The 23,092-nt window shown below is 42.6% G+C and overlaps 1 protein-coding gene across 1 annotated transcript in view; it reads left to right on the top strand.

Moving 5' to 3' along the window:
• Positions 1–23,092, top strand: part of ITGA4 (integrin subunit alpha 4) — a 52,599-nt gene that overhangs the window by 25,268 nt on the left and 4,239 nt on the right. Inside the window, exons 11-25 of the mRNA XM_033167053.1 lie at positions 844–938; positions 2,591–2,681; positions 4,034–4,079; positions 4,776–4,930; positions 7,267–7,424; positions 9,328–9,477; positions 11,392–11,468; positions 13,662–13,812; positions 14,055–14,153; positions 15,676–15,755; positions 16,124–16,213; positions 17,782–17,872; positions 19,174–19,281; positions 20,493–20,612; positions 22,680–22,799. Of these exons, the coding sequence (XP_033022944.1) occupies positions 844–938; positions 2,591–2,681; positions 4,034–4,079; positions 4,776–4,930; positions 7,267–7,424; positions 9,328–9,477; positions 11,392–11,468; positions 13,662–13,812; positions 14,055–14,153; positions 15,676–15,755; positions 16,124–16,213; positions 17,782–17,872; positions 19,174–19,281; positions 20,493–20,612; positions 22,680–22,799 (1,631 nt within the window). The remainder of the gene's footprint in view (positions 1–843; positions 939–2,590; positions 2,682–4,033; positions 4,080–4,775; positions 4,931–7,266; positions 7,425–9,327; positions 9,478–11,391; positions 11,469–13,661; positions 13,813–14,054; positions 14,154–15,675; positions 15,756–16,123; positions 16,214–17,781; positions 17,873–19,173; positions 19,282–20,492; positions 20,613–22,679; positions 22,800–23,092) is intronic.

Raw genomic sequence — 23,092 nt, 5'->3', positions numbered from 1 at the left:
GCTTGTGGGTAAAGAAATAGAATTACATTCTACAGAAAACCACAGTGGCTTTGACCACAAGTGACTTGCAGAAGTCTAAGCAAGAAATGGCTGTGGTGTTCTGTTTTTGAAGATTGCACGGCTAGAGAGAAAGCAACATGCTGACCTCGTCCAGGGGTCATGAGGAGCGTAGCTGAGCCAGTGATGCTATGGGGGGAGGGGGGTTCCCATGGCTCCTGTGAATCCTTTATACAAAGATGGCTCTAGCAAGCTCAGTTATGAGACTGTGAAGAGCTATTGCAAATTGTTTGTGTGTGTGTGTTGTAATCTCCAGCTGCATTTACAACTGATATAAGGCTAGGAATGTTTCCTGAATAGAAATATAGTGTTTGCAAGAGAGGGAGCTACTCTCTTCATCACTTTTCCTTCATTACAGGCCAATAAGAAAGCAAAGTTGTGCTTCTTAGAGAGAAACAGAGCAAATGAGAAGTGTGTCTTGAAATCCTGTCCTTACATGAAACTACTGGGAGAAGATGGCAATACAAAGCAAGACAAATAGAAACCAAAGCATGATAACTGCTTCCTCCATCACCCTGGAGCTTCTTTCCCTTTGTCCAATGTTGCTTTCCCTCACTCTCGCTCTTACAAGCAACTATCCTTACACTAATTTATGCCACAGTTCTGTGAACAGTTAATAGTGATGTTGCCATCTTTCCACTTGGTGCGAGCAAATCTTTACTTTCCTATGAAGAAACCCAAACAAACCATGCATTGGATGTACATGTTATTAAAATGAGTGTGTAGCTAATATGCTAATGTGTCTTCATAACGTTGTATTGAAGTATATCACATCTATTTTAACAGATGTTGCCATTGGGGCCCCACAGGAAAACGATTTGGAGGGCGCAATTTACATATATAATGGCAGGAAAGATGGGATATCACCAACCTTCTCACAGGTGGGTCTGTTTTAGCCACTACTGTGACTGTTTTAGCAGAGATGCTGTCATCATAGCGAGCAGAGCATTAAACTGAACATAGGAGTGACACCGTACCTGCCTAGAAGGCTTGCAATTTAGGGTGCCATTTGAGGCAATGCTTTTGCCAGCAAGCCAAGAGGCCATTGGAATACGAAATGAGAAACAGATGGGGGTGGGAAAGGGAAGTCACTAGAGGAGGGAAGAGCTGGGGAGAAAGGAAATAACTCTCTATAGCTGCCGCCATTCATTTGTTAGAAAGTATTTGTTAGGAAGTTAGAGGCTGCTGTTGCTTCAAGTCTTCCTCCACAACTCGGTAGGTTGTACAGCAAAAAGACAGAAATCAAATTGTATGATTCAGGACTGGAAGTATCTGGGACATTAATAGAACTCTGGGTGAGTGGTTCCCATGTCTGAGAAATTGGTTAATTGCCTAAACTGAATGTGATTACACTCCTTCTGAAGGACCAGGTGTGCAGTCTGGGGATGCTTTTGGATCCATCTTTGTCACCGGAGCCCCCAGGTTGCCTTAGCATCTTGGAATATTTCCTATTAGTTTTATAACATAGAGTTTAAACAGGCTATTTTATTTATATATATACAGTCATACCTTGAAAGTCGAATGGAATCCGTTCTGGAAGTCCGTTTGACTTCTGAAACATTTGGAAACCAAAGCACGGCTTTTGATTGGCTGCAGGAAGCTCCTGCAGCCAATCGGAAGCCGCGGAAGCCCTGTCAGATGTTTGGGTTCCGAAGAACTTTCTCAAACTGGAATACTCGCTTCCGGGTTTGCAGCGTTCGGATGCCAAAACGTCCGAGTACCAAGGCGCTTGGGATCCAAGGTACGACTGTGTATATATATATTTATTAGGTTGACGTGTTTTTAAATTCTGGCTATTATCGATTCATTTTAATGTATCTTTTATGTAAGCTGCTTAGAGCTTTTTTCTTTTTCTTTCTTAGAGTTTTTTATGTAAGCAGCATGCAGATTCAACCCAAGATGTTGCCTGGTCCAGCATTCCTTTTAATGGGGCCCCAGTGAAAGCAGCACACCATGCCAGGCCTTGCTGCAATGTTGTAAGGTTAATTGCTGCAATGTTGTAAGGTTAATGCTAGCACTAACCTTACAATATTCCCAGTGAGGCACATGCAAACCTCCAGCTCCCATCAACCACAGCCAGTAAGGAATGTTGCCAGGAATGATAGACTGTTGAGACTTGAACAGCATCCAGAGGGACACTGGTTCTCCACCCCTTATTTGTTGGCAAAATTGATTTAACTTACAGTGGTACCTCAGGTTACGAACAGTCCTGCTTACGAATGCTTGGGGTTATGAACTCCACAAACCCGGAAGTAGGTGTTCCGGGTTGTAAACTTTGCCCCGGGATATGAACGCAATCTGCTTCCGGGGCCGCAGGAGGCCTATGTGGGGAATGCGCGCCTCAGGTTAAGAACGCTTCGGGTTAAGAACAGACTTCCAGAACGAATTAAGTTCGTAACCCCAGGTACCACTGTACTTTCCGTTGTTGGTTAACTGCAGTCACTAATGGTACTTAATGGGGGGGGGAGTATTCCTCCAAAACTTTTTTTAGATATACTAAGAAATATCAGGCTTTTCATTTTTTTATTTTTAGAGGATACAAGGACATCAGATCAGCAACAGTTTACGAATGTTTGGTCAGTCTATATCTGGGAGAATTGATGTAGACAACAATGGGTATTCGGGTGAGTTGAGCATTTTGCTTCGTTTTTTTTTTTCTTTAAAGCAGCAGGAACAAGCTTTGCTTTATTTCGTACCCACTCTTCTAGAAAACATCCTTGAAATCAGGGTGCAAACTAATAAAGCAAAACAAACAAACAACAAAACACCCAACAACCCACAGAACATTAAAACTGCCCATAAAAGATTAGTAAAACGAAACAACAACAGAACCAGCGAAGGTTGCAAAATAATCAGAATGCCTGAAAGTGAATTAATTTCAGTTCCCAACTATCCCACTATCCCTAAAATTGTGGGAATATTCTGTGATGTTTCATGCAGCGTTGGTAGTGACGGTGCCTATGAATGATTTCCCCTCCCATTGCCCACTGTTGACAGCATTTAATTTGTTTAAAGATACAGTGGTACCTCGACTTATGAATTACTCGACATACGAATTTTTCGACTTATGAATGAAAAAAGTGCCCGCACGCCTACGAATTCTTCGACACCTGAAGGACATCCGTTGGCGGTTTTAGATGGGGTTTACTCGACTTACAAATTTTAGATGTGGTTTACTCAACTTACGAATTTTTCCAAATTTTTCATTCCCAATGCATTCCTATGGGGAAATCGCTTTTTTCGACTTACGAAGTTTTTCGACCTACAAATGTGCATTCGGAACGGATTAAATTTGTAAGTCGAGGTACCACTGTAGTTGCAACTTGTTAGATGAGAAGGCCATTAAATGTGCAGTCCTATACATTTCCGCTCAGAAGTGAACTCTATTTAATGGGATTTAGTCCCAGGGAAATGACTACAGGATTGCAACCTAGTACCATTACACTGAGTTATTCTTGCTCCAGAACATGCCCTGTTGAACTTGGCAGAACTTACTTCTGAGCAGCCATGCTCAGGCTAGGCTGCTTATCATAACAGAATTTGTTTTTAAAAGTGTTTTCAGAAAGGGAAAACACAGAAGAACAGGGAGGTCTCAGTTTTTAAATGTAATTAATTTTTTTTCTTCATCTATTAAATTTCTTTCCCACCCTGTCTCCAAAAATGCTTGAGATATAAAGAATGGAGATTGAGATTCCACAGTCATTGCATAACAATGGTGTTATGCAATGACTGTGGAATTATTTTAATGCCAGGAATAAAAGCAACACAGCTCTGTCTCGATGACTCTGTTTAGAAAGTTCCGATAATATATGTTGGCTTAATGTATCCTCGTATCCCCTCTCATTAATAATGTGCAAATAGTGATTTAATGCAGTCCAGAGGTGAATAAGCAATAAGGGGATTGTGCTTGAGAGAAGGTTTTCTGGTGACTAATGATCATCTTCAATCTGTGCGGGGGGCTTTTTTCGGCCTACAGATGTAGCAGTTGGTGCTTTCCTGTCAGACTCTGCTGTGCTGCTGAGGTGAGTCCAACACACACACACACACACACACACAGCACATACCATAATTAGAGACAACTGGACATAATGGTGAATTATGAGATGCAATTAAATAAATTTGCTGTGCGCTGCTGACCTCATAAAGCTCTTCATTAAGCTCTGAACTTAGTCATTAAGCTCTGGAATGTGACTTCAGAATGGGAATTCTGTAGGACACTGGAATCACACAATGTGTCAACGTCTCTAAGAAATGATCTGAGCGGCGAACATCTCTGAATGTTGTGCCGAACAATATTTTACAGTCACAGGCTTGGCTCCTAAGTCAATTAAAGTTAGGCTTTGTTTTCTCAGAACTTGGGGTGTGGGAATGATAAAACAGCATGCACAAAATTATCAACATTATACAGTGGTACCTCGACTTCCGAGCGACTCGACTTCCGACGTTTTTGGCTTCCGAATCAGTTCCGGAAGCGAAAAAGTGGCCGCCGCTTCCAAAATTTCCGAGTTACGAAGGGAAGGCAGCAGCACGATACCTCGACTTACGAGGTTTTCAATTCGGTTTTTTCGACTTGCGAAGTTTTTTCCCGTTCTGAGATGGCGCCTTCGACTTACGAAGATTTTGACTTACGAGGGCGCCTTCGGAACGGGTTATCTTCGTAAGTCGAGGTACCACTGTAAAATTACAAATTGTGACTATGAATTCTTATTGCTTTTCAGGACAAGGGCAGTCGTCATTGTTGAAGCATCCTTAAAACACCCTCCCTCAGTAAATCGAACTATACTGGACTGTGTGTTAAATGGACAGCCAGCTGCATGTGTGCACCTGACACTTTGTTTTAGCTATAATGGCCGAACAGCTCCAGGTTACATAGGTAAGCTATTAGCTAAATTCTGCATCATTGTTTCTCAGCATACTTTATTGATGGTGTTATGTGCCTCAATTGCTCTGTTCTTTTTCTTCTTCTCTTTTTCTTTTAAATGGCTTACTGCTGATGGTTAAATGGAACTTAATTACCTACTAAATTGAAGCCAATTGGTATCCATTATTATTTTTGGTACTGAATGAAGTGTTCCAGATAGGAGAAAGCATTGCACGACAGCTGTACTGCCTAGCTCAATAGCAGACAGGATCAAGAGTGGTTGATGAAAATATTGGAATATGCAGAGGTGGCCAAAATTGACAGCATTGATAAAAGATACAAATTTAGAATCTTTTAAAGAAGACTGGAAACCATTTCTAGTCTGTATTAAAAGTTATTTTTCATATGCGAAGACCACAGTGGGGTTTGAGGTGTAAGAAAACAACAGAATATATTAAGAAACATGTCAGAGAGGATGAAATTAGATAATTTTACCCAGCCTGTGGAACGTCGTCCCTTCAGATGTGAATGAAATAAACAGCTGACTTTTAGAAGACATCTGAAGGCAACCCTGTTTAGGGAAGTTTTTAATGTTTGATGTTTTATCGTGTTTTTAATATTGTGTTGGGAGCCGCTCAGAGTGGCTGGGGCAACCCAGTCAGATAAGTGGCACAGAAATAATAATAATAATAATAATAATAATAATAATAATAATAATTACAATTGTATGTAATTTGGGTTATAAACATTGATGAGTAGGAAGTCACCAATTTTGCTGAATTGGAATATAATTGTTGAGTAACAAATTTAATTTTCTACATTGAAAATATAATAAAATTGTGTTTGTGTGTGTGTGTGTGTGTGTTAAAAACAGGATCAAATTTGCCTAATTAGTCTCTTATCCTGAGTAGCTGTTCAATTTTCAAAGTAAATGCTCATATTATTTAGTACATTAGCAATTAATATACCATGAAACAAAACAGATGCTTCTCAAAAGTTTTGCTACGTGGCATTAAGAGACTGTGGATTTCTGGATTAACCCTTTAGACTATGGGTAGCCAAACTGGTGTCTTTCAGATGTTGCTGGACTCCAACTTTCACCCCCCCCCACTTACAATTGGCCATGTTGTCTGCAGGTGATGTGAACTGGAGTTCCACAAATATCTGGAGGTCACCACATTGACTGCAGCTCCTGTAGACTTTATCAGAATAAAACAGAATGGCTTTATTCTGATAATCAGCTAATCCCTGTTGCTGAGAGCGCAGGGTATAATGCGTAGCTAAGGTTGCCAAGGCTCAGATTGGGTTGGAGCCCAGTGAGAGAGGACCCAGCATTGTGATGCTTACTGTAGAGGCAGAAGATGGCATCTAGTAGGTTGAGAGAAGACCACAGCTATTCCTGCTTATCACAGAGGGTGGAGTGAATAGCAGAAGCTCTCCAGGCAATAGCAAAGTAGCTAGACCAACAATATGGAGAAAAATTCACTAGAATAAGTTGGTGGGAGCAGTATATGTGATACAAAAGAAAGAACTGGGGGTTTCCCCATCAACTCATTCATCAGAACGCACAATTGATTCCAAGCACAATTCAAAGTGTTGGTGCTGACCTTTAAAGCCCTAAACGGCTCAGTCCTGTATACCTGAAGGAGTGTCTCCACCCCCATCATTCAGCCCGGACACTGAGATCCTGCGCCGAGGGCCTTCTGTCGGTTCCCTCACTGCGAGAAGCAAAGCTATAGGGAACCAGGCAGAGGGCCTTATCGGTAGTGGCGCCCGCCCTGTGGAGTGCCCTCCCATCAGAGTTCAAGGGAATAAACTACTACCGGTACCTGACATTCAGAAAATACCTGAAGGCAGCCCTGTTTAGGGAAGTTTTTAATCTGTGATATTTTAAATGTATTTTAATATTGATGGAAGCTGCTCAGAGTGGCTGGGGAGACCCAGCCAGATGGGCGGGGTATAAATAATAATAATAATAATAATAATAATAATAATTGTAAGTGTGCAAATGATACTGCTGATGTACTGAAGGTATGGAAGAAAATTCTGCAATACTTTTTAGAATGATATTTTTTAAAGTCTGCCTGGCATTCTAAAGCAGGGTTTCCCAAACTTGTGTCTCCAGCTGCTTTGGGACTACAATTCCCATCATCCCTGACTACCGTCCTGATAGCTAGGGATGATGGGAGTTGTAGTCCAAAAACAGCTAGAGACCCAAGTTTGGGAAACCCTGTTCTAAAGCATTCACCATCAATTAAATAAATATGAAAAACCTCTGGAGTTACTTCCCAAACCCTTCCTCTTAATGCTGTCCTTTCCCCCCACCCCCTCTCTCACATTTTTCACAGTATTGCTTTATAATCTAAGCCTGGATGTCAGCAGGAGGTCAGATACCGCAGCAAGGTTTTATTTTTCCTATAATGGTACATCTGAAACGACTTCTGGAAGCCTCAGCATTTACAATAGCAACAACGTTACTTGCACAACTCACCAAGCATTCATGAGGGTAACGTGTGTGTTTCTCTCTCTCTCCTAAATAGAATTGTTGAAGTGAAATAATTGCACCAGGATGTGAACAACGATGGGAAGAAGGACTGCCAAAAACTGGCTTGTTCTGTTTCTTTGACGAGCAAGACATGAGCAGAATAGCCCCTCTCTGAAATGGATAGCCTTATCCTTCATGGATTTGCCCAATTCCTTCTTTAAAGTCATCCAAGCTGGTGGTTATTAAACGATGCAAGGGTGGCCACCAACTTTGAAATCTTCAAGAGGGGATTCTAAACTAAGGTTACCAGATATTTTTCAATGAATCTGGGGACACTTTTCAACTTCCTACTAAATAGATGGATTTTGTCAGGGGACTGATTTGTAAATCCGGGGACTGTCCCCGGGAAACGGGGATGTCTGGTAACCTTATTCTAAACTTTTGAACCACCTGTCTTGCACAAATGCTTGTGCCATCCCTACTTCTGATGCAATGCCCTTCTCTGTCTTGAAATATTAATACTGAAAGTGTCTCCCCATTCTGTGACCTTTGAACTTAAGTCAAGTCATTCAGGTTAAATAAATCCTCAGCGTCTGTCAAGCATAATCCTTGCATATTCAGTATCTGAGAAAAAAAATAATTAATAGCTAATTGGCATAATGGAAAGTAACGTAGAGCAGATGTAGGGAAACCCTTGTGGAAAATTATATGAATTGGATAACATACGAATTGGTGGAAGCTTTCTTGTAGATAAGAATTAAGAGCAGGAGACATGTGGGAGGGCAATCAGTGCCTGCCTATCTCACCCATCCAGGGAATAATTTAATCATCTTCACTATTGTAATGTTCAGTGTTTCAAGCAAGGTAGCTTGCTTGGGAACTGAACTTTGATCGAGAGCCTTACTACACACAGTGTGGTCTGGCATTGAAATTTGTATATCTTACAAAGACATACAAGAGAAACAGAGTAGACTCAATCCCAATTTACTTATTCCAGTGCAGTGCTGGGATTTTAAGCAGAGGTCTTTTTCCTGCCTATGATATCCTCAGAAGAAAGTTCCATAGAACTTGCACCCCAATAAGCGAATTTGTTTGCAGCATTAAACAGAAAAGAGAAAAGGTTGCATCGACTATGTGTGAGAGTAGTCCTACTCATCCTTTTTGTGGCTGTCCATATGCGGCCCCACTTTGGAGGATTAGCCAAAGTGGAATGTGGTCCCCAGGCCTTTAAAGGTTCCACACGTCTGGTCCAGCTTTGTAGCTGTTTCCTGGCCACTTCTATGAATGAATGAATGAATGAATGAATGGTATGTTCATTGTAGTCACAGACCAATGAAACTTCTCTAAATGCATCATTAGAATGTTATGAAGAAATGCAACATTGGAAGCACCTTTGAGTTTGCTTTGGCTGCACCTTGTTTACTATAATTTAAGCCAGGCATAGGCAAACTCGGCCCTCCAGATGTTGTGGGACTACAACTCCCATCATCCCAGCAGGACCAGTGGTCAGGGATGATGGGAATTGTAGTCTCAAAACATCTGGAGGGCCGAGTTTGCCTATGCCTGATTTAAGCAACATAACAAGCTTTAGATGATAGCTCAAAATAAAATACAAGGTAACTTTTCCTTTTCAAGAAACAAATGAAAAACAAATGAAGTTCCAACATGTAAGATTTTAGAGGGAGAGAAAGAGAAAGCAGTTTTTATTTGGCAGGTGGGATGATCTTGTGGCATTCATCCAGCGGTGGACAGCATGTGGCTGCTACTGGATCTTTGCATGTTGCACCGTGTGGCCTTTCACATACTTAGAAATTCTGCTACTGTATTTCCGTTCATGTAGCGATCTAGGGTAGGCGGGGTTTTCTTTACATGCACACGTGTGTGTTTTTATGTTGTTAACTCATTAGGTTTCCAATTTCCGTAGAAAAATGTGAGGGATATCTTGACTCCTATACAAGTTGAAGCCACCTACCATCTTGGAGAAAATGTTCTAAAGAATCAAAGTTCAGATGAACTCCCACCGCTCCAGCCAGTTCTTCAACAACGAAGTGAAGATGATGTCATACGCAGCAAGGTATGTTTGTGTTTGTGAAAATAGCATGTCTGCACCTGAAACGTGTTTTTTTTTTTGCATACTTTTTTGCCCCCCCCCCCACATTTATATGCCTCTCTGTAACGTAAAGTTTTCTGGTCAACTTAAAATAAGTTGAATTGCAAAATAAGTTTCCAATTGCATTTGTGTGTACGTATGTTGTTTTTTCTATGTTTATGTTTTGTATTTATGTATTTTTGGGGCCACTAGCACGCAGCTCTTGAGAATTGGAGATGTGGAGTATGAATTTATTAAATAAATGGATGATCCTGATTTAAGCAGCTTGCATTGTGTGTTCATCTAATAAATGCTACTTTTAGGACTGCCATTATGTTTGTTTGTTTGTTTTTTAATGTTTTTATTGAAATATTTTGCAAAGGTACATTCAGTGTCTCTGTTTTTCAATTGTAGCATCCTTCATACAAATCAATTACAGTCAGTTTGAGAGACATTTTTAGCCTAGAGAGAATGGCTTCAGAAATATTACTTGTGAAGCCAGTCCTATGGATACAGAGCCATGAGAGTAAACCAGAGGTCAGCAAACTACGGCCCCCAGGGGGCCGGTTCACTGTCCCTCAGACACTGTCGGGGGCTGGACGGGAAGGACAAGCTGGTGCCTTATCTGCAGCTGCCGCCCCGTGTGGGTGTTTCGGCCCCTTTGTCCTCCTGCTTCCCGGAGGTGAAGGCCGCTGCCTGGGCTACTTTGCCGCCGGCCTAATTGTCCTCCACCATCACGTCGGCCGCCGATGGGAACACAGTGGCTGCGGCCCTGCCGAGCCCTAGCGTGGGCTGGCTGTCTTCCTCCAGGAACGCCACTGCTGCCCCACTCACAGGGATGCAGAGTGGCGGCAGCCACAGGAGCACCAGGGTGGCAGCAGGAGGAAGAGGCTGAGTGGCGGCGGCTCTGCCAATCAAACGTCGTGCCTGGTTTACCTCAGCGCAGCACAGCATTTGATTGGCAAAGACGTCCCCGCACTGAGGTAAACTAGGCATGGCGTTTGATTGGCTCAGCCTCTTCCTCCTGTCACCATCGCTGGGAGTCTCGGGTTTGCGGCGGGTTCTTAAATGGCCCGGCCGGATTTAGAAGCCTGCCAGGCCTGATCCAGCCCAGGGACCATAGTTTGCTGACCCCTGGAATAAACTATTCCCCTTGCTCTGTATGAAACTTCGAATAGTAGTTAATTCATAAGTGTGTGTGTGTGCACAGCCTTCTGCTGCTGGCATAGTTTTCCGGATCCCAGCAAATATGTTCATTCCCTGGTCTAATTTTAAGTGCTCCAATGCAGTGTTTAAGAGCCTAATAAACCCCTTCAAATTCATAAATGTTTTCCTTGGCAAATACTGTTGTGATGAAAGGTCAAATGGATTTGTTTCCATACCTCATGAAGCATCTTAGTTAGCATCAATTCAGTCTGGGGGAAAAATCAAATAAAAAATTGCCTGCACTACATCAGTCTACTGACAGTATATTATTCAGTGAGAATCACAAGTGGGGAGATTGCTGTTGCATTTGGGTCCTGCTTATAGCGACCATGATGAAAACAGAAGATGAGTCTAGATGGGCCTTTTGCAGGCTCTTTTTATGGTTAGTAATACCATGTGTATGTTGTGTCGGCTGATGTTGTGTTAGGAGTCTTCCAGAGGTATCTGTTGAGGGGTTGCCTAGAAAGAGCTGTTTCCTTTTGGGCACCATGCTTTGCTGTTGACAGTGGAAGGTACTAGACTTGTGTGTAAAGAACAAGAGAGAGGAGTGAGGCTCTGCCAGTAAAATACCTTTTTAAAATTAACAGTCTCAGTCTGAGTTTCAGGGTGAAAAGGGATTTACTTTTGAATATGTTTGGATATTGTATTGTATTGTATTTGACCCTAAATAATTGTTGTTTTCCTCTTTTATAGTTCACGTTTGCAAGATTTTGTTCTCAAGAAAATTGCTCAGCTAACTTGCAAGTTTCTGGAAAACTTGCATTCCCGAGGTAAGTAAATAGTGTTTTCTATGTGGTAAAAAAAAAAAAGGCTGGATATGCTTTATTTATTTAATTATTACGCTTATGTCGCACCTTACTTCCAAGGAGCTCAAAGTGGTAAATATACTTCTCTTTGCATTGCACAATATGCCACATCATGAAGAACCCTTTTCAGCAATTTGTGTTGCAGTGTTCTGTACATTTGTACAGATGAGAACTTTTATGGACATTGATATATCTCCATAAAAATGGAGCTCCTGCACTGCTTAGTGTGATACACACACTATGATTACTAGTGAAAAATCTAGTTCTGCTCTTTCATATTCCCAGCTGTGCACCTGGTGATTTTATTATATGTGCAAATATACGCTACGTTGGCCATCTTCCTTGTCCCGGCTCCCATTTCCAGGTTTGATGGCACACTTGACAATGAAACAAAACACAGCATCACAAACAATAGGAAAGGAAAGAACACCCCATTATTTAACTTGGAAGCACACTGTAACCCCCAGATCCAGCCACTGGAATGTTAACAGTTGTGTGTTTCTCCTTAATGTGAAACTTAGCTTCTTATGCAGAGCTTCTTCCTTTTGCTGCCTGCCTAAGTGCCAGCTTGTCTCCCCAAGGTGTTCATTGACTAATGTGTTGGTCTCGAGCCAGTATATTTGATAAATGTCTATCTCAAGGCCGCTCTTCTGCAAGTCTTAATTAAACTTTAATGTCAAATTGAAGTTTACTTTTTAAATCCTCTTAGGAATCTTTTTTTGCTGGTTAACGTGGTTAGGGAACACCAGGAGGAATGCAAGCTAGACGTGCTCACTCACATGCAGGAGTCCTGTCTTTATATTAACATTGACTTGGAGTTTTCAAGATGAGAGCTTGTGTGCAGCATAAGGTGGACATAAAAGCAGCATTAAACACAGACACACCTAGCCATGTGCTTTTTTTTATTTAAAAAAAGTGGAAACGCAAAGAGCAAGCAAATAAGGCAGTCATTGCTAACAATATGAGTCAGAGCAATTCCAATCAACACAAAAGCTACAATAGAGATGTGTGTGTGTTTGTGTGTGTGTGTAAAAGCACTTGCTAGGTCATCTAGGCTTGCCTAGTGATAAGGACAATCATGCCCCACATCCCCTTGATCAGACAGGGAATAGTAAAATGCCCACCACCAAGTCATAGGACAACAGAGTCCATAAAGATGTCTATTTTGCTACACATTTGTATGTGATAGAATGCTGCTTCCCCTTTGGTAGGAAGATGCAGATGACCAAGGTCCCTCAAGAAGACGTTACCTTACAAGAGTTGCCTTTCAGGACCCACTGAGTGGCTACAGATGGCCATTTTTAGCCTGCCACCCTTCCTTCCAAGGAGCTCAAAATAGCACCGAAGCAAACTTTATGCCCCAACAGCCCTGTGGGATAGGTCAGGGTGAGAGATAGTGACAGGTCCAGCAGGCTTCATCAGATCTCCTTGTTCCTTCTTTGTGTAAAATTCTGTGGTAATTTTTTTGTCACCACTTGGCAAAATGACATAAGCCCTGCCCAGGTGTTAGCTGTTCACTTGTAGGGGCTCCAAGGGATCAGGACATCTGCCTGGCCAGGTGTCTTGATTGTGTGAAAGCCCCTATGTGTGGTAAGGAGCTGATCAGTTGGGTTTTGTTGACAGACAACACTGCAGTGACACACAGCTGTTGAAAAGAGGACATGACATTGGAGAACAGGGCTAAATGTGTGGGCGACACACAGCTAAGGTGTCCTGGAGGGGGAACCATATGATGGCAGGGAGAACCAGCAAAAGTTATCAAATCACATTTTTGTACAGAGCAGGTGCTTTCTGAACCCACAGGCCTAAACATCCTGAAATAGTCTTGTGTGGCGGTTTTATTTTGGAATAGTTGGTTTACTCTCCTAGGAGAAAAATAGCAGTTCCTACAGTGGAGTTATTTCCCAGCCGCGAGTTTATAATAGCAGAAAGGGACCCTGTGATCCCCCAGATGATGCTGGGCTCCAACTCGCAGCATCCCCAGCCAGCATGGCCAAAGGTCAAGGGTTGATGGGTGTTGGGATCACAGCAACATCTGGGGAGGGACACAGGCTTTCCGTGTATGGCTTGGCACTTTAGAGGAAAGCCTGAGCATTTCTCTTGTACTTGAGTTAACATTTGAAATTAAGTCAAAAGCAATATTTTCATTTCCAACAGGCCTCATGAAAATAAGCCCTACCTTGTAGTGGGAAGTACAAGGGTACTGATGTTGAATGTTACCTTGTACAATGCTGGTGATGATGCCTATACAACTGCCCTCCACATCCAGCTTCCCAAAGGGCTTTATTTCACCAAAATTCTGCAGCAGGTAAGAAAGGGGGGGGGTCAGTTTTCATCAGAAAAATTATAAACACACCCAGCACCAGTCTCTATCCAGACTTGAGCAACCAATGGCTTCTTCTTACAAAAATGTAATGATATCCAATTGCAGCTCTCCATTGCCTTGTTAAGTTGGTCTCTCAGGACGTTTATATATATGTGTGTGTGTGTGTACTTTTGCAAAACATCCATATTCTTTTGTCAGCTGCTTTTTGTACATTGTTGCGACAGGAGGAAGGCCAAATACATTGTGAAGTGTCGGAAACAGAAAGTCATGCGGTGAGACTTGACTGCAGTGTGGGGCATTTATATGTAGATCACCTGTCAAAGGTAAAATTAAATACTAACATTTTTTTTAAAAAAAAATCAAATTCCTTTCTTTGACATCATTTACATTGGTGTGGGGACCAGATGAAGTTGGACTAAAACTCACATTTTATACCAGCTGACTGGAGCTGATAGGAGTTCAAAAACATCTGGAGAGCCACAGGTTCCCCACTCCTAACTTACACCAAAGAACACAACTTTTGTCCTATGGTGATTGAATAGACTCATGCATGTGCTTTTCTTAACTGTCCTTTTGATGATAAACAAATAGCCTTGCAGTTAGGATCTGCATCAGCACACATTTGAAAATAGAATTGTAGAGTTGGAAGGGACCACTGGGATCATCCAACCCCCTGCAATGCAGGAATATTTTGCCCAACGTGGGGCTTGAACCCACAACCCTGAGACTAAGTGTCTCATGCTCTACTATCTGAGCTATCCCAGAGCTCACACCTCTCTGGAAACAGAGTTCTTTGGAGAACTAAAAACTGTGGACAAGCTTGCAATGTCAAAATGAAGCATTCATGGGTGACAAGCATGGCAGTCAATAGGATCCTGCTAGCACATGTAGTACTTTGGGGATTGTTTACCATGGAGATTCTTAAACTATTTTGGCATGAGGGCTTCACTCACCCTTGCCCAAACCTCTCCCAGAGCCAAATGCCAGTGGTGGCTGTGATCAGCAGTGGGTACGTCCACTCCACAACATACTCTTGAAGGCATACCACATGTGCGCACTCAGCAAACACACATTACATGGGCATGCACACACAGACGTGTGTGGACAGGCGCAAAGTGTCCCCTAGCATCTCAACTGTATTGTGCTCATCAGCAGAAGAGCAGAAGTGGAGTTTTCCTCCTCACTATGTTCCTGGGCTGGGTAGAGAAGTTTAAGACAGTAGCCACAAAGTTGTCCCCTCACCCAGCCCAATTTGCCATCAGCAGTAGTGCTGAACAAAGCACCTCCCCTTCTCAATGCTTTCGCTCAGAGTTGGTTGGAGTGTTCTGATGTTTCCAGAGAGCTTGGCCATCACCACCACTTCAGAAACAGCTGAACAAATCATTGCTCTAAGTGCCCCCATCTTTTTTCAGTAGCAGCAGGAAGAGGAGAGGCATTCAGCACTTCTGCCAGTGGTGAAATGGGTGCTGGTGTTGGGGCAGTTATAACAAAAGCAAGAAAACCCTCTGGCAGGCCAGTTCTGGTCCAAAATGTGGTGGCTTGCCAGTCCTGGTTTACCATGTGCTGTGTACTTGATCAAATAGGTATTTGGAGTGGATCAGCCACAAAAATGCAGCTTGCCTGGACAGCAAGTCAGACTGAAGATAACAATTATTCTAAGCACACTTACTAGGAAACGAATTTGGTAGTACCCATTTCCCAGTGGGTGATTAAATGAGTTACAAAGGCAGCATGCAGTTCAAACACCAATAATATAATTTCTACTGATATTGCTAATACAGTATGCTTGCTGATAGAATACAGATGCATTCGTTTAAACCCTAAAGCATTTCATTTACTCCACAGATGGATTTCAGTTTTGGGTTGGATGCAAGCTCACTTAGCAGGGCAGGAGATGACCTCAGCATCAGCATTAACGTAACCTGGTAAGTGCTGTTTGCTACAGATTGCCGTTTTAGACTAATATTGTCTCTGCATTTGAATGACAGAACCGGGAATTATACAAGGAGTTGCTAGTGAAGCATGGAAGGCATGTATTACATAATGTGCAAAAGTCCTAACAGAAACCCAATAAAACCTGTTTTCAGTAGTTTGGTTGCAAAAATAAGACTTTAGGTAAATTGCAGTTGAAATGTGCTTAACTCTGTCACTCAGACAAATAGGATTTCTTCGGTTGGCTCATGCTCTCTCTTAGTGATACTAAGTGTGCAGTTCTGAAAACTATCTAACCAAATCTGATCTTGTGTGTTGTGCATGTGTTGTGATACACTGTCATCTTTGTTTCCTCCCACAGTGAAAATGAACTGGGCACTGACATACTGTTGGATAACAGCCTAATTTTAACATTGCCTCAGAAGCATGAGGTTGAGCTGAGTGTTCATGGGTAAGCTAATGAATGTTCAAGTGTGTATATAATGCTGATAATGAACTGCTGCAATCAGGGTTTTGAGGAAGACAGCATGAACCCTTTCCAGAGTCCAGCAGGTTTTTGGATAAGGTGGTTTAAACCAACTTCATATTTGTGGGAGCAGAATATGAATCCCTGTGACCCACGTGTGAGGGCTGAATAACAAAATGATTGGATGGGTGCCTGGATTCAAAATGTGGGGCTCAACAGACTCTTCAGCAGGAGAGAGTCCCAATGGGCAGAATTTAAACTCACAAAGTCAAGCAGCACAGTGAAGCTGTGTACTAAGGAGCGTAGGCTGTTAAACCTTTTGCATAACCCATTTAGTCTGTTTGCAAAGTGCTCCTCTATTTCTACCCCTCTTGCAATGAGCAAGCCACAGAGTGTTAAGTAAGTTTAAAAATGATTTACTTACAGATTCAAAGATCTCGTTCGTGAATTTATCTAAGCAGAAGCAAGGAGAACATGGGCAGAAAATGCAGAAATATGGTTTCAGACGTGTATTCTAAGCTTAGAACAAAGCTTTGCTGTATCTGCCTTGGTCAGTTACATGGCATGGAGAGAGAGGGCTTCGCTTCCTCTCTCATCAGAGAAGAGGGAGCATGACTTAACTGAGTCTATAAACCCCTTCATGTACTGAGTCTTAACCCATTCATGTACCAACTAGTTCTTATGCATAGTTCTGTTTGACTTCCATCTCCCACATCATTTCCATGCCTTTAGGATTTCACTGTCAATGTTTCTGCAATCTTGTTACCTTTCGATGGCTTAGAAACTCTCAGAAGAGCTTAGAATATTGAGCTATTTGGGAGATGTGGGTACTCTTAACAAACAAGGGCAGATATAGGTGACGGAATGCAGTTGAAACAGGAAGCCTCTGTAAGTAAAGAGGGACCAGAGGGTTTCTGAAAGGGAAGAGAGATTGGATGGTAGAGCATCCAGAAGGCCCCCAGTTCAGTCACCGGCATCTCCAGGTTGGGCTGGAAAAGAATTCTCTTTGAAATCCTAGAGAGGCACCACCATCCAGTGTAGAGAATGGCTGCTTACGCCTTTCCCGGGTGGGGCGGAGGTTGCGGCCCCTTGCATTCTGTGGCCATCCATGCTAGCCAGGGCACATGTGTCCAGCTGGCAATTTGGGGGGTTTCCTCAGCTGATTGGGCTGCAGAGTGGGCTTGCCTGCCAAAAAACTATGTTTAAACGGGCCAGTTGGAGCCCCCCTCAATTGGTCAGTGCCTCATGGGCTGAGCGGGCTTGCCTGCCCAGTCAGCTAGTGGTGCATAAACACAAGCTGTGCCCGACTCCCTCAGAACAGTTGGCAGAAGAGCCTGCATTCCTAGAGTTGGAGATCCTGTTATACCTGCCCTTTGCAGGCAGCTACTATAACTAGAATCAGGCTGCCTGTGGGCTGACTTCCATTCTGATGACCTGGGATTCCAGATGTGTAGCAAACAGTACTTAAGGAAGCTAATTGACAATGGATGCACTGGTAAGGATTTCACCGAGATTTATTTTCTATCATTTCTTTTGGGAAACACATTTTGTAGATCTGTATCTCCATCATCATTTGTTTATGGACCCAGTGAGGAAAATTCACCAGTTACCTGCATAAAGGAGACGATAAACTTCACTTTCCATGTAAGAGATATTTCTTACAGACGCATTTTCTGTACTCGCCGCTTTCGAAAAGTGAATTAAATGAAATTTATCACTTCATGGGGGGGGGGGAAGCTTTTCCTTGCTAGGTTAAGCTGATTTCAATAAAACTAGACACTCTCTGAGCCAGTAAGGCTATGCCTACAGTGCCTCTTTCAATTATATCTCCTTGGACTATTCTTGGAACACAGTTCCTTCAAGACTTCCCCAGATGAAAAATTAACTGTTCCGTCAAAGTTGCTTTCTAAGGTTAAGTAATAAAAACATGCAGTTTTGCCATTATTCCGGTTACAAATATGAAGGTGGAAAAGGCCACATTTGCACTGAGCAAAACACATAAGAATTCTGCAGGGGGGGGGGGGAACCTAAAAAGGGTGTGTGGACTCATGATCAGCCTCATAATAATTAAATTCTGAGATAGCGAGAAAAAATAGAATGTATATTGTGACAAGACGGGTTGTAGCCCTGCACCATGAGGGGGGAGGGAGACAAGCAAACCAGCCAAACCTCTTCCTGCTCACTACTGCTACTGAGTGGATCTCTGTTCATGCCTCCCACCTCGCCCTCTGGATTCCTTCACTGCACAGCTCTTTAACCCTTTGGATTTTTAACAGGCCCAACCTAAATTCCTACACCGAGTAGAGTGGTATGATGTATTAAGCGTGGGGTGCATTGATAATTATTGAATGATGTGCCACCCTTCTTCCCAAAGGTCGCTTCCTGAAAAGGTTGCTTTCTGGCTTACAGGGGCAAACTCTTTTTAAAAATGTCCCTTGGGACAGGGGAAAAAAAATTGTCCATGAGGCATCAATGGAGACCTTAAAGAATTTAATGTAGCTGTGTTGTGACAGTAGTGTGTCCATTCCACCTCCTAATTTCTCTCCTTCCAAAAAGAAGTCCAGAGCAGTAGGTACAGAATGCTGACTGGCTGTTGTGGGAGGGAGGAAAACTGGGGGTGGGGGACACACAGAGTAGCTGGAATCCTGAACAGCACTTTCAAACAACAACGTTTTGTCGCAGGCTGCTACTCCTACTTGTACTGTATAATCTCTGATAATCATTTCTACTTCAAATTTATCTCATTTATGATGGCTCACCTCCTTTAAAAGTGATTTGAAACGTAAGATATGTAAGCCTTTTAATAGAAAACCTGGGTAAGTGAACGTATCTTTCAAATGTTTGTTTCAGAGAGCAAAAATAGCAGGTGTTATGTAAGTTAAGAGTCTGGTTTGATTCCCAGTTTCAGATGAGATTCTGCCATAATTGTGTTCTTTACTCCTTAGGTCAGCAATCTGGGACTAAGTATGGCTCCTGGTGTAAGCCTGGTGATACAGATACCCAATTCGTTTGTTCCTAGAGAAATCAAGTTGTTTAATATTCTGGATGTCCAGGTATGCCTGGTTTACTCTATGTATGGCAAGTAGGAAGGTTGTATTAAAGCTGTGAAATACTGAGAAGTTTGCTGCTGTGTAACCAGTAGGGATTGGGCTGCTGTGTCACACAAGGCACCTTACATGCCAAACGTACAGGTAACAAAGATCTGCATGTGTCAGGCATCTGGAGTCATCCAGTCGAGTCCATCCGCTTTGTGTCCTTTCCATAGCCATAAAACACAGCTTGGTAAATAGTTGTTTAAAATTCCACCAGTAAGGACTGAAAATTCTCCTCCAGCTGCCTCATCCCTATTAGCTGCGGTGGCACAGAGCCCACATATCAGCTAGTTTGGCCCCACATTTATTCACAACCCCACCCCCCTCCTTTCAGCATAGTTTGAGGAAAAGATGGGGCAAATTTAGCCATGGATAAAGGTTATACGCTGGACCCATTCTCTCTCTCTCCAAAGCTATCTGTATTAAAACTTATGCTTTAGCTAAGATTCCTGCATTGCAGAGGGTTGGACTAGATGACCCTTTGGGTCCCTTCCAACCCTATTCTATTCTATTCATAGCTGTCAAGTTTCGGATTTGAAAATAAGAGATCAGCAGCCTCACCTATCCCGGGGACAGTCACATGGCAGTGGTGGGCGGAGCCAGAAGCAAAAGTGGGCGGCACTGGTGTGAACGCGCGCAGTAGGCTTACTGTATTTTGGAAACGCTGCCCGTGGGCTACGATGCCTGTAAGCACGGGAAATGGCTCCCGCTTGCTTTGAGGCTGCAAGGAGGCGAGGTCTTCCCCGTCCCTGGCCAGCAGGGGGAGGGAGAGGAGCTGCTTCCTTTGAAAAAACGGGAAATTAAAGGGATATAAAAAAATAAGGGATGGCAGTGGGAAACTGCTTGAAATAAGGGAGATTCCCGGGGAAAACGGGATACTTGACAGCACTGGTTCTATTATTTAAAGGGCTATTAAAAACAATGTAGTTTACTCCAATGAGTTCAGTAGGGTTTATGAGCAGGCAGGGTTAGGACTGCAGCTTAAATTTGTTTATGGAGTAAAGGTGTGCACAAGGGACAGTAATTCAACTCAGAGAAGACCTATTGGAATAAATGAATATGTTAGCCATGTCCGTTAATGTCAGTGAGTCTACTCTTGAGTAGGACTAGTGTGGAATACCACCCAAGGTTTAGAAACTACAATTTTAACTTTGCTTTTGTTCCTTTTTTAGATGACTGATGGAAACTGTACATACAAGAAGTATGTAAGAGACTGCACTCTGCCGGAGACAAATGGAAATATATTGCAAGATCTCATTACATTCTTTACGAAGCTTGATAAGAGGGGGCTGGTAATTTTTTGACTTTATTCAATCAGAGTGATGGGTTTGAATCCAAAATGTCCATGAGCAGAATCCATTCATGGGATGCTACCAATGGAAGAGGAAGCCATTGTCTCCTGTAGCCCCTTTAAAGCTGTTGTAGAAGATTTGAGGAAGGGGCTGCAGAGGGGAGGGGGAATTGGTAAAAATAATTTCCCACCCTATTGTTCCTCTCCTGGATCTCAGCTCCTTCTATTTGCAGGAGGGGGCACTCTGGATCCAACCCATTATGACTTCCTATTTCACACTTTTATATTGCATGTTCATTTTAATTAGATGACCAATTTTGGTATCAGAAAACTGGGTTTGATCATGTATGGAAGAAAGAGGTGTTTGTGGCAAGATTGGGGTACATAATAGTTAAAATGGTAAACTTGGGACATAAAAAAGCAAAGGATAAGAAAAGATGGTGCTTATGCTTCAGTAACTTCAGACAGGGAATGTGAGCTGTGAAAAGAATGAACAAAATGAGAACAAGAGGCTCCTTTTGAAGCATTTAAAAAATCAATTAAGGATTGAAATCAAGATTTCTCAAAACATCGCAAGTTGGTCATACATGTAATTAATGCTGATTGGAGGGTCGGCGGTTTGAATCCCCGCGACGGGGTGAGCTCCCGTTGCTCGGTCCCTGCACCTGCCAACCTAGCAGTTAGAAAGCATGTCAAAGTGCAAGTAGATAAATAGGTACTGCTCTGGCGGGAAGGTAAATGGCATTTCCGTGCGCTGCTCTGGTACTGCTCATGACCTGGAAGCTGTACGCCGGCTCCCTCGGCCAGTAAAGCGAGATGAGCGCCGCAACCCCAGAATATCTAAAATCAATTTGCTATCCAGATGTTCCCTTTTTATCCTCTAAAATTGACAACCCTCCAGCTATCTGCGGTAGCTGGCAATGGCAGGAAGGCAGGTCTATGTATCTCTTGACAACAGTCCTTTAAATGCTGTAGCAAGGGACTCTGGGTAGTCCTGGCTCATCATCTGCCCATCTGGAAAGCCCCCTGTGTGACTATGCCGTTCCCAATCCCTGCATCCACATCTTAACAGTAGCCATGCTTTTAGCTTCCTCAGTGAATGTGGTGGGTCTGGTTCCCACCTCTGGTGCAAAGAAAGCACTCAGACTCCATGTAGCCAAGTTTCCCTACGTGGCCAAACAGTAGATGCAATATATCTACCAGAAATGGCTTGGCATTTGCAATGTTCATTAAATTGGTGTTTCAAAATCAAGCTAACACTGGGGCATCCATATCTGAGGCACTTTTGGCACAGCCCCTGGTGCTTCAGAAATGTTTTGTAAGATCAGAAAGTTGGTGTCTAAATCAGCCCAACTACGGTTAAGAAATCAAGAGGTGGCCATGGGCTTGCACACTGCCTCTTCTTCCATGTGTACGTTCCCCACTTCTCCCCTTTATGTAAACCAACTTTTGTAACTTTGTTTTCAAAATTTGCTTCAAAGCTAACCATGGTTAGCTCCAGGGGAGGGAGAGAGGAGTGTGTGTTGTATTCAGTCTCCAAACCACGATTTTAGGAAGTTTACCAAAACATTGAAATTCCTGGGAAGGAGGGAAGCTTAGTGGTAGAGCATCTGCTGTGGAAGCAGAAGGTCCCGTGTTTAAGCCCCATCATCGTCAGATAGGACTAGGAGAAAACCCAGCTTTGTGAGGGTAGATAAAAATGACAAAACCACATTTGTGGATGCATCTAGAAAGCTATATTTTAGCAAGTTAGGTTTGCAAGAGAAATAGTGCGGGAAGATTTAGAACAATGAACAACATTACTGGTAGCCTTTTATGAGAAACAGCATAACCAGGCAAGTCCTTGCTGAAACTTTTCCAAGCAAACTCCAAAGTAACAGAAGCAGAATTATAGCCTATCTCCAAATGTCTCTGAAACTGTGGCAATCGCTCAGAGAAACTTGTTAACCCCTGCATAAGGCTGGTTAGTTAGTCTTTTTTTTAATAATAATAATAATAATAATAATAATAATAATAATAATAATAGCTGTGTATAAGTTGCATCTCATACAATTTTTCTCTTCTGAAGTACTGTATGAAAGATGACTCATTCTGCTTGCAAATATTTTGCAATTTTGGAAACATGGAAAACGGCAAAGAAGCAACAGTTCACGTTCAGCTGGAAGCAACTCCTTCAGTGTTGAATATGGTAAATATTTTCATCTTTGAATAATCATAATTAAATGCATGTACTCACATAGGGCAAAATCCATTAGTGGTTTTGTGCTTATAGGACTCACTAATTTCAGCGGCAGGGACAAAAGCATGTGCTTAATTTCTTCCTCCCTCCCGCTCAAATCCGTGCGACCTGAAAAGTGCTTAACATTGCCTGCATGGCCTAAGTGGGTTCCTGAGCCTATATTTATAAATTCAGTTTAACATTTCATAGTGTCTTTTGCGTGTTCCCTCCAAGTGGTATAAACCCATCTTTTTTAAAAAAAC

Source organism: Lacerta agilis, chromosome 1, assembly GCF_009819535.1.
Source record: "Lacerta agilis isolate rLacAgi1 chromosome 1, rLacAgi1.pri, whole genome shotgun sequence".
Taxonomy (NCBI): domain Eukaryota; kingdom Metazoa; phylum Chordata; class Lepidosauria; order Squamata; family Lacertidae; genus Lacerta; species Lacerta agilis.
Note: the sequence above shows the minus strand (reverse complement) of the source record. Positions and strands in the feature narration are given on the sequence as shown.